The 13,208-nt window shown below is 41.1% G+C and overlaps 1 protein-coding gene across 2 annotated transcripts; it reads right to left on the bottom strand.

The window, feature by feature from the left end:
- Positions 1-2,868: 2,868 nt before the first annotated feature.
- Positions 2,869-11,912, bottom strand: ythdf3 (YTH N6-methyladenosine RNA binding protein F3). Of its 2 annotated transcripts, XM_033639115.2 has the most exons (6): positions 11,690-11,912; positions 11,368-11,591; positions 10,930-10,954; positions 10,590-10,669; positions 8,346-10,007; positions 2,869-3,916 (listed from the first exon to the last, which is right to left on the bottom strand). In XM_033639115.2, the coding sequence occupies exons 2-6, from the start codon at positions 11,389-11,391 to the stop codon at positions 3,893-3,895; spliced, it is 1,815 nt and encodes a 604-aa protein (XP_033495006.1). In that variant the 5' UTR covers positions 11,392-11,591; positions 11,690-11,912; the 3' UTR covers positions 2,869-3,892. The 2 variants fall into 2 exon arrangements, with proteins under 2 accessions (XP_033495006.1, XP_078018706.1); XM_078162580.1 differs by lacking the exon at positions 11,368-11,591.
- Between the last annotated feature and the right edge of the window lie 1,296 nt (positions 11,913-13,208).

Genomic DNA, 13,208 nt, shown 5'->3' with positions numbered 1-13,208 from the left:
TTAGAAAAGTTTATGGTATAGGTTTATCTATATAAGGAAGCTGTCTGTTTCATTTCACTTAGTGACTTATGGAGAAGAGGTGGGATTTAATAAGTTTATACTTCCACTGCTTTTTGAATGTGTAAATCAAAGTAACTATACACTAACAATTGATTTTACATTATGCTCTGTCTGTTTGTTTACATCTTCATGTCTTTTTTTTACATGTTTGAAATAAATATCAAATGTATAAACATGGGGCGTGGATGGCTTGGTGGATAGAGCAGGCGCCGCATGTATAAGGCTGTTGCCACAGCGGCCTGGGTTCAACTCCAGCCTGTGGCCCTTTGCTGCATGTCATGCCCCAAAAAATATCTTTTAAAAAAAAATGTATAAGGATAAGGTGATTATTCAAAATTGACCACTTAGTTGTATATACAGTCTGTAAAGCCCACATGAAAATAAACTGTTTTATTCATTTAAATTTTAATTTTGCAGTTCTGGGTTTTTTGAATCATCATGTCTTCTTTAGGTCTAACACATCTCAAGGTATGTCTATAACCACTGTGCTGCCTTTACCTGCCCTGGTGACTATTCTGTACTCCTACATGCTGTTTAATAAGGATTTTTTTTTATGGTTAATTTAGTACCCATATCTTGACATATATGTAGAAATGTTCCAAAACATACAGTAACTATTTTTTTATTAGAATATTATTATTGAAATATAATGTGATAATATTTATGTGGAATTTCCTGTTTGCTTTTTAAAAATTGTTGTACCAATAAAACAGTTTTTAAAAATAAATCACTCCAAGTAGAAGACCTGCATTCAAAACTCTAAGTAAAAGTACACAAGCATTATCAGTTAAATCTACTGAAAGCATTAAATTTAAGCGCTCTCATTAAGCAGAATGCTCCATGTGACTGACACATTATTATATATTAGACTGATAATATATTTTTTATAATATTGATGCATCAGTGTGTAAACAGCTTTATCTTGTAGCAGCTGGTTGAGGTGGAGCTGGTTTTAACTACTATATATACGTGTGGCTAACTTAGTTCAGTGGTTCCAAGCCTGGGTCACAAGATAAATCTGAAGGTCTACAGATGATTAACCGGAGAGGACAGAATAAAAAAAAAGTTCTAATACTCCAATTTGTTTTCATCTTATAGACTTTCGTCAATTTTTTTTTGCTTTCTTTCTTTCTTTTTTGTTATGTATTGGATAATTTGAAGTTATTTATATGAAACAATCAAACGAGCGATTTGAAAGGGAAATGTTACCGGCCAAAAAGGTTGGAAACAGCTTGTTTAATCTGATACATTGTATTTGTTATACATTTGTTGTGTGTTGTATAGGTTTTTTTTATGTGAAATCCTAACCTGGAGAGCAAAGGTGGGACCAAGTCATTATCTTAAGCAAGTCACAACTAAGTCTCAAGTCTTTGCACTCAAGTCCCAAACTTTGAGTTTTGAGTTCTAAACAAGTCATCACCTAATGTATTTACAACAGAGTAATACAAAAAAATCATGAATGCTTTTTATAATATGTATTTATTTTTTAAAACAAGTTTATTAAGGGGCATCGGTGGCTTAGTGGTAGAGCAGATGCCCCATGTACAAGGCTGTTGCCGCAGCAGCCCAGGTTCAAGTCCAGCCTATGGCCCTTTGCTACATGCCATCCCCCCTCTTTTCTCCCCTTTTCATACTCAACTGTCCTGTCCATTAAAGGCAAAAAATGCCCCAAAAAATATCTTAAAAAGTAGTGCTGACATGCACTTTAATAATATACAGCACTATTAACCAGTATGGAATACTGGTTAATGAAATTTTTTAGGCTTCTGTCCTGTCTGGTTGTTTTTAACTCATGTCGTATTTAAAAAATGTCTGTAACTTTTTCCTCACAAATTTGTAAGACATTTTTTTATTAGATTTGTTTTTCCTATTGTATGTTGTTGCATGTTTTCAATGAAATAAAAAGACAAATGTAAAAAAATAAAGTAGGGAAATGAACTGATTCATGGCAGACTTTTTAACAACACATTTTTCATCTTTAGGCTTCAGGGAGGGTATCAAGTGTTTACAAGTCAAAAGGCCTGAGTCCAGGTGGAGTCACGAGTCACTGGTGTTAAAGTCCAAGCAGAGTTGCAAGTCCTTTTTGATCTTGTTAAGTCTGAAGTCATCAAATTCTTGACTTGGGTCTGACTTGAGTCCAAGTCATGTGACTTGAGTCCACACATCTGCTGGGCAGTAACTACAGGCAACTGTTAAGTACATGTGGTGGAGTAAACGTACAATATTTGCCTTTGACATTATTAGAGTAAAAGTAAAAAGTGGCATAAAAAGAAATACCAAAGTACCTCAAACTGTGCTTTAGTACACTTCTTGAGTAAATGTACTTAGTTCCACCATTTCTTGCATGAGTTTTTATGTAATAAATTCCAAAACCTTTGCCTGTAAGTTGACCTTGAGTGTCATGAAAGGTGCCTATAAATAAAATGTACTATCATTATTATAATTAGAATTGGTTGTTACACAGTACACAATTGGGAGGCATAGCAGGCATGGTGATGTATCATCATCTTCAAGTATATTTGTTACACACCTTCAATATTTTAATTATTTGATCAAGCCAGCCCCCCTGGCACCAGCACACTTTACACCTACTGTCAATGTGCTGCAATGCAAAGCAGGAGTGGAGTTGTAGTTGCTGCTATTGTATATACACACACTTGTTTACTTAGAGGCACATTATGCAAACAGAAAGGGACGATCTGTTTGTGCAGCAGGAGAAAAGTTTATATTTGAGTGTGTGTGTGTGTGTGGAGCATAGGAGTGATGCATGTATTTCTGCGGTGATTGATTAAAGACACAAACGCATGGTTTGCGCTAAACATGGATAATTTTTATTTAGCTAGTGAGTTACCTAGAGGAGAAAACTGTCACATCCTTGCAGTTGATGTCTTGCCGTTTTTGGGGGAATCCCAGTCAAGCCAAGCAGGGGGGAGGGGAGGGGGGTCGATGTGGGGATTCTCCCAAAAGTGCTAAGAGTTGTTGAGGACAGACAGTCTGATTGAGCCTGAGGTACGGTAGAGTACATCAACATCAGAGCAAAGACAGTCACCCACAGGGCCCAAGGAGGCCACCGCTAGTTCTACCAGAGCAGCAGGTTTCTCCTCAGACAAATGCACTTCAGAATGACAGAATCACAAGAGAGAAAGAAAAAAACAAAAATGTGCACTGGCTGGTGCTTGCCAGCCTGCTGCATAATTGTAATCTTTTGGTACACAGAAACAGATGCAGAAAGGAAGGGAACAGGTAGAGGGAGGATACATCCTATGATTGGCATGATTGTGGCTGTTTCCCAATTATTTCGTCCCACCTGTCAATCATCCAAACCTCTGTCTGAGGAGGATCAGACGGCTGAATACAGATTCAAGTAAAAGATTAATTCGTACAGATCACCTTTAATTCTCTTCAGGAGCCAATGAAGCTCACCAATATCCCAAACATTTGAGGCATTAAAAAAATTACAAATAAGCCTGGTGAAATCGTCTGACTACGTCGGTTAGTCAGTTAGTTGCTCACAAACAAAATCAAAGAAGAAGAACACAGAGTTAGAGAGTTAAGGGTATTGGTAGAGGCTGTTTAGGAGGACTGAAAGTGCTTTAAAGACAGTTTTCAAAGTGGGTTACGCTCTTTTTCTCGTGAGACAGCAACACAGGGTTTGATGCACCAGTCAACGGATACAGATGAGTCCATCTATTGTCATGTTCAAGTGTTCAGATACATTATCGTCTTCAGCGGGAAGATTTGTGAGAGCCTTTCCTCCTTGTGGTTAGGCAAATTTTTATTTAAGGTCCTACGTCATTAGTGTTGCAGTTCTAGCAGAGAGCTTGCTTGAAGGTTACTGTTTATTTCTATTGCGCTCCTGGCGAGAGAAAACAAAACAGAGAGAGATAATCAGTGGATGGCATCAGAACAAGAGCAAACAAGGGACACAAACAAACATAAACAGTGGCTAAAAGTGCAACATCAGAGCTGCTCTCCCGCTCTTTCACTCGCAGGATTAATGTCAAATGCTGATGGAGAATTCACACTGAAGACACTTGTTATGTTTATGCTAATCGTTCATTCTTTCTGCTGTCAGACACACATGCATTTAACGTCTGAGGTGGAATAACTCTGGGGCACTGCAACAAACTCTGGGACCACTGACAACATGTGACATCATAAGAAGATGTGACACTTGATTTTTGACTCCTGAAAGCACCATGTAAGAGATCCTGGTCACACTACTATTACAGAGATGATCAAAACCCATTCACGAAGGCGATCAATATTGATTGTACTTCTTACAAGAGACATGTCATGCCTTTATTGTGTCCACTGGCTTTCATACTGCTCTGCAAATCTCATACATTACTTAGGATTTATTGAATGTTTCTATTTTGAGTCCATTCATTCCTTTGAATTATATATAGGGCTGGGCGGTATACTATTTTTTTAAAGGTATATCAATATGTTTTGAATGAAATACAGGATGAGATGATCATCAGCATTGTTTGATTTTGCATTACATGACCCATTTCTTTCGTAAAGCCGTACCAGTTTGCATTTCTCCTCTCACACTCTCCCTCTGTGTCTATGCAAACTAGAAAAGCAACAGTTAATCAATATATCAACTATTAAATTAATTTCACAGCTAATTTGACAATCAATTAATCTGTTAGAGTGATTTTTCAAGAAAAAAAGTCAAAATTCTCTGATTCCAGCCTCTTAAATGTGAAGATTTTCTGCTTTCTTTACTCCCGTATGACAGTAAATGAATATCTTTGGGTTGTGGACAAAACAAGACATTTGAGAACGTCATCGTCGACTCTGGAAAACACTGATCTACATTTTTGACCATTTCCTAACCCCATTATCAACATATTAATCAACAATGAAAATAATCGGTAGCAGCAGCCCCAGTGCGAGCCTGGACCCATTCGCTCATGTTCTCCTGTAAGATGAGAGACACAGCACGGGTACATGTTAATCAGTGTGTTAATCGGTCTATTCAGGGCTGTACAGTGAGACACGGGCCTTTATGTCGCACATGCTACGCAAGAATCGGTCTGTGTGATGGCTGGCATTACCGCAGTAGCACCTGTGTGATACAGCTTTGTGTGTGCGAGACAGAGCCGCTGGTTTGTGTGAGGTGAGAGTTTGATTGTATGTGTGTGTGTGGTGAATCGAAACACATTGCTGTTCTACTTGGTAGTGTCAAAGCGAGAGAAAGGTCTGGAAGCATCAGGGAGGAAAAACACTTTGGATTGTTTGTATTTTATAAACCAATCAAAATTGTCTAGGGCGGTGTTAAGCTCAGGATGCAGTGACAGCGCCCTTGCAAAACCATAGCACAGCCAGCTAATGGCAGGCCTATACTCACATACTACATCCTGTGAGACATTTTTATATAGACATATATAACACGGACAAACAACATCTCTCTCTGTCCAAGCTATGTGCATAAATAAAAATAAATAAAGATATTTAAAACAATGCCTGCAATTTTTCAGCACTATATTCATTTGAAAGGTGATGGAAAATCTCTTTTTAAAATCCTCAAACACAGAATTTGAATCGTCTGAAACTACAGTGGACTTAATTGAATTTGGAATTAATATTTTAAGTGCTAGAATTAGTGCTAAAATGAAAGAGTGTATCAGTAGAAAATTACCCTTTAAAATGTAACTAACACCTTCTCTGATAATTTGTGTTCATTTAAATGTTTAATTTGTTCAATAAAAGAATGATGGAAATAATTTTCCCTTTCATTTTTTTTTTAAATTCAACAAGCAATATATTGTATTTCAGCAGTATACTGAAAGCAGCAGAAGGGCTGAACTGAGTTTACTTTAATATCTGTTTAATGTAATATCATGATATTCAACATTATTGTGTATTGCATATAGCCCCTTTTACTTATTTCATATAACATTTGTTTTGCAGCTGTACGATTTTTAATCTGTCTTTCCATTTCATTTTGATCACAGTATTTTTTTTATTAAAGTGCTTGTGACATCTCACCTGTGGCTTTAACTTACAACTGAACACTTAGCCAACTTAATAGAAAATACCCAGATATATATCAGGAATTTCCATTTAACCTAAAAAATACAGAGATATTTTTTTGGTCCATATGGCCCAGCCCTATGGAAAGATTAGTTATGAGTTACCAGCATCATGTTGCAGTATACCGTGCTGCTGAAAGTAAACTAAATATAAAAGTTTTCCATCACTTCTGACTATTTGAGAACAGCTGCTTCTTCAGAAAACCAAATACATTCTTCATGTCATGTGTTATTCCATTTTAAACAGTCTGACTTCCTGTTCATTGTGGAAGGAACTGGTTTCCAAAACCAAATTATGTCTTGCATATTGTCTTAAACATTATATTCCAATATAAGCACAGTTTAACTTAACTGAAGACAACACAAACTATCATGCAGGAATAAAAATCACGGTTAGCAAAAAATATGTATTTACAGGCTCCTTGGATGAAAACAACCTCATATCTTATTTTTAGGCAAGTCTGTTGTTCTCACTGAGTTACACTACGCTGACAGGAAAACAATCAATCACTAAGGCGAGGATACCTCGAGCTTTTTCTGTCTAGTGCTACAATAAGTAAGACACAGAGCAAGAGAGTATCCGCTGCAAGAAAAGCAGAGAGGAGTAGTTTAGTAAGCCTCAGGTATGTACTGACCAAAATGTTTGGATGTGTCACACTGCAGCCACGACACGAAGCTTGTGGTGATGCCGGTCTTACAAGTAATCACAACACAGCCCATATATCAAATATTCAAAGGTGTGCCGTGGATGACAATAAAAGAGGAATACAGTGTCCTCTTGAGGAGTGGGTGTCCATGTGAGTGGTATGGGAAAAGCCCTGTGAGACCAGTGTAGCCCTATCCCCAGAATGCCTGGTATTCACCCGCACACAGCATGAGCCTCCTTATTACAGTACATCCACAGGAAGGAAGCAGCTAACCTCTACGTATTAATTGCCAAATTAGTTATGCTAATAAAACCCTGCAACAACATTTGGATCTAAAGTTATCTTTAAAAACACTTTGGGAGGATGTTACAGTGCAGGTAGCTGTGCTGGTTTGACACCTCTCAAAGTTCGGGAAGGACAGGCCAAACAATAGAGAACAATTAACCTTGTCAGGCGAAGGAGGGTGAGGCCTCAGCTGGGCCGGTGCTGTCATGTAGGAGGTCAGGGCTACAAAAGCAGCACAGCGCAACGCCTGCACAACGCAGGATGAAACAGGCTTTCTACTGACAGGTTGTTTTCAGAAGCCTGAAAACATTGACTTGAAATATTTATGAGAAAGTAACCCAGCGCATATTAACAAGGTCAGCAGAGAGGAGTCAATACAGCATCAATGGAGCACCAGCAGTGGGGGAGTGGGAGAGAAGGAGGGAGCGGGTCATGGGGGTTTTCTAAACGCAATTAGATTAGCATACTGGTGAATCTAAGAATGGATGCAGCAGAGTGCTAGCGGTGATAACAAGTTATTCTCTCCTTGGCTGCTGTTTTTCCACAGCAGTAGCATCCCACAGAGTTTTTACTACTTAGACTAACATTTGTGGTACACCACTGTTATTACCACTGCTACATATTTCAGTTTCCCCTCGGAAGGCGCGGGCTTACTGTGTGTGCTTTTCAGAACTATGTGCACAGACAAATGTAATCATGCATTTTTATCATGTGTTTAGCTGGGAAATCTTCCTTTAAAATCAACCGTTTAGGACATCTGAGGCAAACTGTACCAACTCTGAGGCAAGCTGCAGCCAGTGTGCAGGCCAAGGGCTTATGTTGTTAAAGACTAATAAAGCATGAGGAGCCTGTGGAGAGCAGGGTGGCTCGGCGTTCAAAGGGAGATCAGAGCCTACATCTGCCTTTGTCTGAAAGGAGGAATGCCAGGAATGCAGGCTATTTCAGGAAACCTCTATGCATCTAACTCCACTTGGGCAGATCATCGCAATCTCACACAGCACAAGATGGCTGATGAGGAATCAGGGTTTCCTGAACGTGCCTGTGAGTAATGGTGGCACGTCAATCTGCTGACAGGCCTCTGGGAACTTCCATTTACACCAGACTGATCATTTGACCACAGGATGTTACAACCTCTGTCTAAGAGCAGGTGGAACAAGATCAGCTGATTACAGTCTGGCTACAGCCTGTAGCAGTGACTCAGGGAAAGTTATCTCCCTTTAAATAAAGGGTAACTAAACTGAACTGTGTCATGCATACAAACAAGCTATTTACAGGGGGACGGGGCTATTTCTGTGTCTGTTTATCTCACCTTCCTCAGAGCCTCCTCCTCTTCCTGACGTTTCTCATAATGTGCAAAGTCATCAAAGATTGAGGTGGTATGCTTGTAAGTGGCGATAATTTTAAGCACTTGTTTGGCCTTCTCCAGAGGCACTTCCTGAGTGTCCCTGGAGTTGGTCACTGGCTTGTTGTCATTGTTCTCCAGCCGGATGTGTCGCAGCTGGTTGTTGGGCACGTCTTTGATGAACGCCCACTTCACCTCAAACTTGCCCTTCCACTTGTCCTGAGACCAGACGCCTGCATAGGCATTGTAGTCCACCGGTGAGCGCATCTCAGCCACGCCACAGAAGTGCCCACTGCCGTTGACGCTGAACAACAGGTACAGGGGCCCCTTGTTGCCCAGTGAGCGGTAGGCACTATCCAGACGCTTGTTGCCATGTTCTGTACTGCACCAGATAGAGTATTTGATTGAGCGGTGGATGTCATCTTCAGAATAGCTCTTGATAATGAAAACACGTCCGTTTTTCAAGTTCCAGTCAAAGTCTTTGGGGTTGTAGTTGTTGAGGGCACGCAGTTTCTCCAGCACGGGATGCACTTCTCCAGAGCAAGGGGAGGCACTCAGTGGGACTCCCCCGCCCAGACCAAAGCCCTCACCCCGGTTCCTGGGGGCCACCCAACGGTTGGGGGGTGGACCAGGCTGCTGGGGTTGCTGCTGATGAAGGGGCTGTGGGGGGCCAGGTTGAGAGGAAAGGTGCAGGTGTGGAGGGCCAGGGGGCATAGGCTGGGGGTGTTGGGGGGACTGGAGAGAATGGAGCTGGAAGGGCTGGTGTTGGTGTTGGGGCTGGTGTTGGTGTTGAGGCTGAGGGGGCAATGGGTTCTGCAGTAAGGGCTGGGGCTGAGCTAGGAGAGGCTGCTGCACCATAGGCTGCGGGGGCATCATAGTCTGAGCTAACGGGGGCTTGTTCAGAGAGCCCTTATCGTCCCAAGTACCAATGTTCATATTGTGCTTTATGGGGGGCGGGGGAATGGCGCTTCCCCCCATCCCCATGTTGGCTTTGGGTTTGACCTTGGGCTGTGGCTTGGCCGGCTTCTTGGCAATAGCTGCCCAGGAGGCAGGTTTAGGTGCGGATGAGCTGACAGACGGAGGGAGGCTATTGGCTGCCATACTGCTCATACCTGCTGTGCCTCCTAGGGGCGAGCCCACGGTTTTGGTGACAGCTGCCACCATGTCCGTACCCAGTTTCAACCCCGTCATACCTTGCTCAATGCTGTTCAGCACCGGGACTTTACTAAGCTGGGTGTCGCTTCCAAAGCCCGCCTGTCCGTCCGTGATGGCCCGACCCAGCGAGCTGGGGGCGTACCCATAGCTGTTACTGTAGACCGAGCTCTGCGTGGACTGACCCTGAGAGACACTGGTACCCCAGGTGGAAAAGTCTGCATTACCAGGGAAGAAGTTGAAGCCATGCTGGCCCAGGAAAGGAGGGGTGTTTCCCAGGGCTCCTGGCTGGCTGAACACGCCATCAGGGATGAAGTGCGGCTCGCCATTGCTCATCTGTCCATAGGTAGTTAGGTAGGGCATAGGAGGGTCCCCTGCTGTTGACCAAGCGGCTTCTCCCAGAGAGTAAGGGAAACCAATGGATGGAGCATAGTAGCTGGGCATGTAGGGGTCAGACATTGGTGGATAGCTGTTACTCTGCGTGGCACAGGGAAAGAGTCAGTTAATGCACTATGCATGATAATTAATAAATCAGCACATAATTAAACATGATGACATCATATGAAAGGTATGCTATGTAGGATTATCGGCTACTGTTGTAAACATACTCGCCAGCAAAAGTGAAACTAAAAGCCGACCCTATATTCACGGTGTTTCGCCTTGCTATATATATTTTTATTTGGCACTGTGTCTTTTGGATGCCTGCTGCTTACATCTGGCACCTGGTTGCTATATTTCTACAATCCCCAAACCTCACCTGAGCGCTGTAGGGGTACACGCCCACTACTTCTAGTGGGTCATAAACGAAAATTGAGAGGGATCACCTCTGTATGAGTCTGTACATTGTTTTTTTTTTTTTAAGGAAAACCCTGCATCGTATATGTTTAAGAACACTAAATATAGATGGTTTGAGTGACAGAAACACATACCATCTTTAGAGACAAACATGACACAGTGAACTGGAGTGACTGACACCTAAAGTTATGCAACAAATGTGTCCATAACATGAGGTTATAGGCTTAATACTAGGTGACACATTCTAAGTATGTAGGAATTTACCTGATTTGTCTGGCCGCTTAGATAAGGCTCAAAATCATCATCATTGACACCATCCTTTTGATGCATTGATCCGTTTTGCACTACGGATGGAAAGACAGGACATTAAATCACAATATGTACTGTACAGGGAGATATCTTAGGCATGGTTTAGTGGTGGTCAAATGTGAAACATCACAAGATCTCAGTGTGGTTTAACATTATCAAAACAAACACAATAAAGGACAGTCAGTAGCATACATAAGCTGCAGTGTCAAAGCACAACATCAAAACAGATTGTACCATCACCCTGAAGTACAATTTCAAAATGGGGGCTTGTAATCACCAGAGTTAATATCCTTACCTTTATTTCCTTGTCCTTTAGGTCTCTGAAATAATGAGCAGCACAGAAGAGATGTTGTCAGATCACGACACACACACACATACACACACACAGCAGGCTGTATGCTACATGAATAAATACACCAGTCGACAGTAGTAACCTCAGACTACAGCCATCAGCCCGGATGTTAACATTTACAGGTTGCTTCGCGTTATTATTGACCGGATGTCAAACGCTCTGACATCCAGTAACTAAACGGTGCCGCATTGGCAACCGGCTACAGCTAGAGTTGGTTGGCAGTACAGTCGGCCTACATTACAGCTAATAGCTACTATATATCAAAGACTTTTTTAGCCTGTTTGATCCGGCGTGCCGAACCGGATCAAACTGTTGTCGGCAAAGTTTCATTTCGCCGCACGGCTAATTTATATAGCACCTTCCGGCTGTCAATACACGAACCTGATCGACTGTGGTCGCAGACATCCTCCAGGAACCGAAACTGATAGCTGTTTGCGAGACTGTCCACGGCTTCCCCCTGCCTCTCTCTGCACTCCGGTGCTTTCCTGGCTCGTCTCTCGGGCTGTCCAATCACTCTGTGGCGGCTACAAGGCGGCGTTTTCCTCCCGTGGTCAGACCTGACGACGATCCGCGGCTCGTGCTCGTTACAAACGGCGACTTTGTGTCTGTGGAAACGGCGTCAGTTACCGTGTGCGATCCTGCCACAGATGGTCTCTAACAGTCAGTCTGAAAGTGACTAGTGTCTTACTGGAATATCCCTTACCATTTTCCACAATGGCGGATAGGCTTTTTACTCCCGCTTCCGTTCCGTTCTGCTGCTCAGTGACCTTCCGCCTGTGACGCTCTGAGTCATGTTACAAACTGACACTTCACATGACAGTCACAAACACACAACAAGTTCCCTGCTTCCTTACATTATATCCTCTAACCAGGTTTAATCCAGCCTTTTGACTCACCTGCTATCACCCTGTGTGGTATCACAATAACAGTCACCTCTGCAATGGGGAGCCTCTTTAGCTTAGCCTCTACATGCCCAACACTAATGCATGGACGCCTCAATTCCCATGTGGGTAACATAAAATAAAAATAGTGCAAAATAAAGCCAGTGCAAGAAAAGTCAATAAGCAGAAGTGGAAAGTAACTAAGCACATTTTCTCAAGTACTGTACTTAAAAACAAATTTGACTACTTGTACTTTTTCCATTTTCTGCTACTTTTTATTCCTCTGGCCTACGTTTCAGAGGGAATAAAAACACATTATTAACCCATAACATATTTATTTTAACCTATAAAATTGCCCAGTAATATCAAATAAGCTCCCCATCAACCAGCTAACATTAAAATGATGATGATGATAATAATAATAATAATAATAATAATAATAATAATAATAAACTTTATTTCTATAACCAGAGTTACAGAGCACTTTACAGTACCAAACAATACCTGATACCTGAATATTGATAGATAGATAGATAGATAGATAGATAGACAGTGTTACAGCAACAAGTAATCAAACAGTATATGGACATTAGAATAGAGAAATAGAAATATAAAATATATGCACGATGCATGATTATATACACCAATATCATTATTGTTTATTATATTTACACTATTGTCATATTTTTTATAATGGAAAGGAATTAAAAGTGTGTGTTACAGTTAAACCTGGCCTGACTCAGATAGAAACTAGTTTTCAGAAAACACATTACAATACAGAAACAGAAACAATCAACAGAAACATAGGCAGCTACACAAACGGTGACGAGTAGGGGACTGAAGTGGAGTGAGTAAAATGGAATTTGGGATTTAAATCAGTGGCTGCAGGTGTGTCCTTCAATCAGATAGTGTTTATATGCATGTTTGAAATGTGTAATAGAGCTTATTGCTAATGTAGTGTGGGATCTTGTTCCAGATCTTAGTGTAAATGTGACAAAATGATCTCTGACCATAATTATCTTTGTAAGGTGGTACAGGAATATGTGCATCCTGTTGCTTAAATAAAGGATGTGAATACTATAATTCCAGCACTGTCTATAAAGTGTTGAAATTAATTGAAAAATACACCTATAGACTAAACTGTTTTTACTTTGTATTGACTTCTGGGCTACTTACTTCCCTTTATAATAACATTCAAAACCAACAGGCCTTTAGCTGCCATTATGGATAAAAGATTAAACATGTTACTGAACTGCAGAGATTTTGTGCTATTTATTAGTTTGGGAACTGAAAATGAGTAAAAACAAGGTAGAGAAAATTTGCTTGGTGAAATATGACTGC

Source organism: Epinephelus lanceolatus, chromosome 20 (genome assembly GCF_041903045.1).
Source record: "Epinephelus lanceolatus isolate andai-2023 chromosome 20, ASM4190304v1, whole genome shotgun sequence".
NCBI lineage: Eukaryota > Metazoa > Chordata > Actinopteri > Perciformes > Serranidae > Epinephelus > Epinephelus lanceolatus.
The sequence above is the reverse complement of the archived record's forward strand: the minus strand, read 5'-3'. Positions and strand labels throughout refer to the sequence as shown.

What these genes read in the sequence shown, in the direction of transcription:
- ythdf3 (XM_033639115.2), bottom strand. Translation starts at nt 11,391, where the DNA reads ATGTCTGCGACCACAGTCGATCAG. An exon ending in TAAGCGGCCAGACAAATCAG is followed by an intron (nt 10,008 to 10,589) that starts GTAAATTCCTAC and finishes TGTGCCACGCAG; the next exon opens with AGTAACAGCTATCCACCAAT. An exon ending in AGGAGGAGGCTCTGAGGAAG is followed by an intron (nt 3,917 to 8,345) that starts GTGAGATAAACA and finishes TTCTCTCGCCAG; the next exon opens with GAGCGCAATAGAAATAAACA.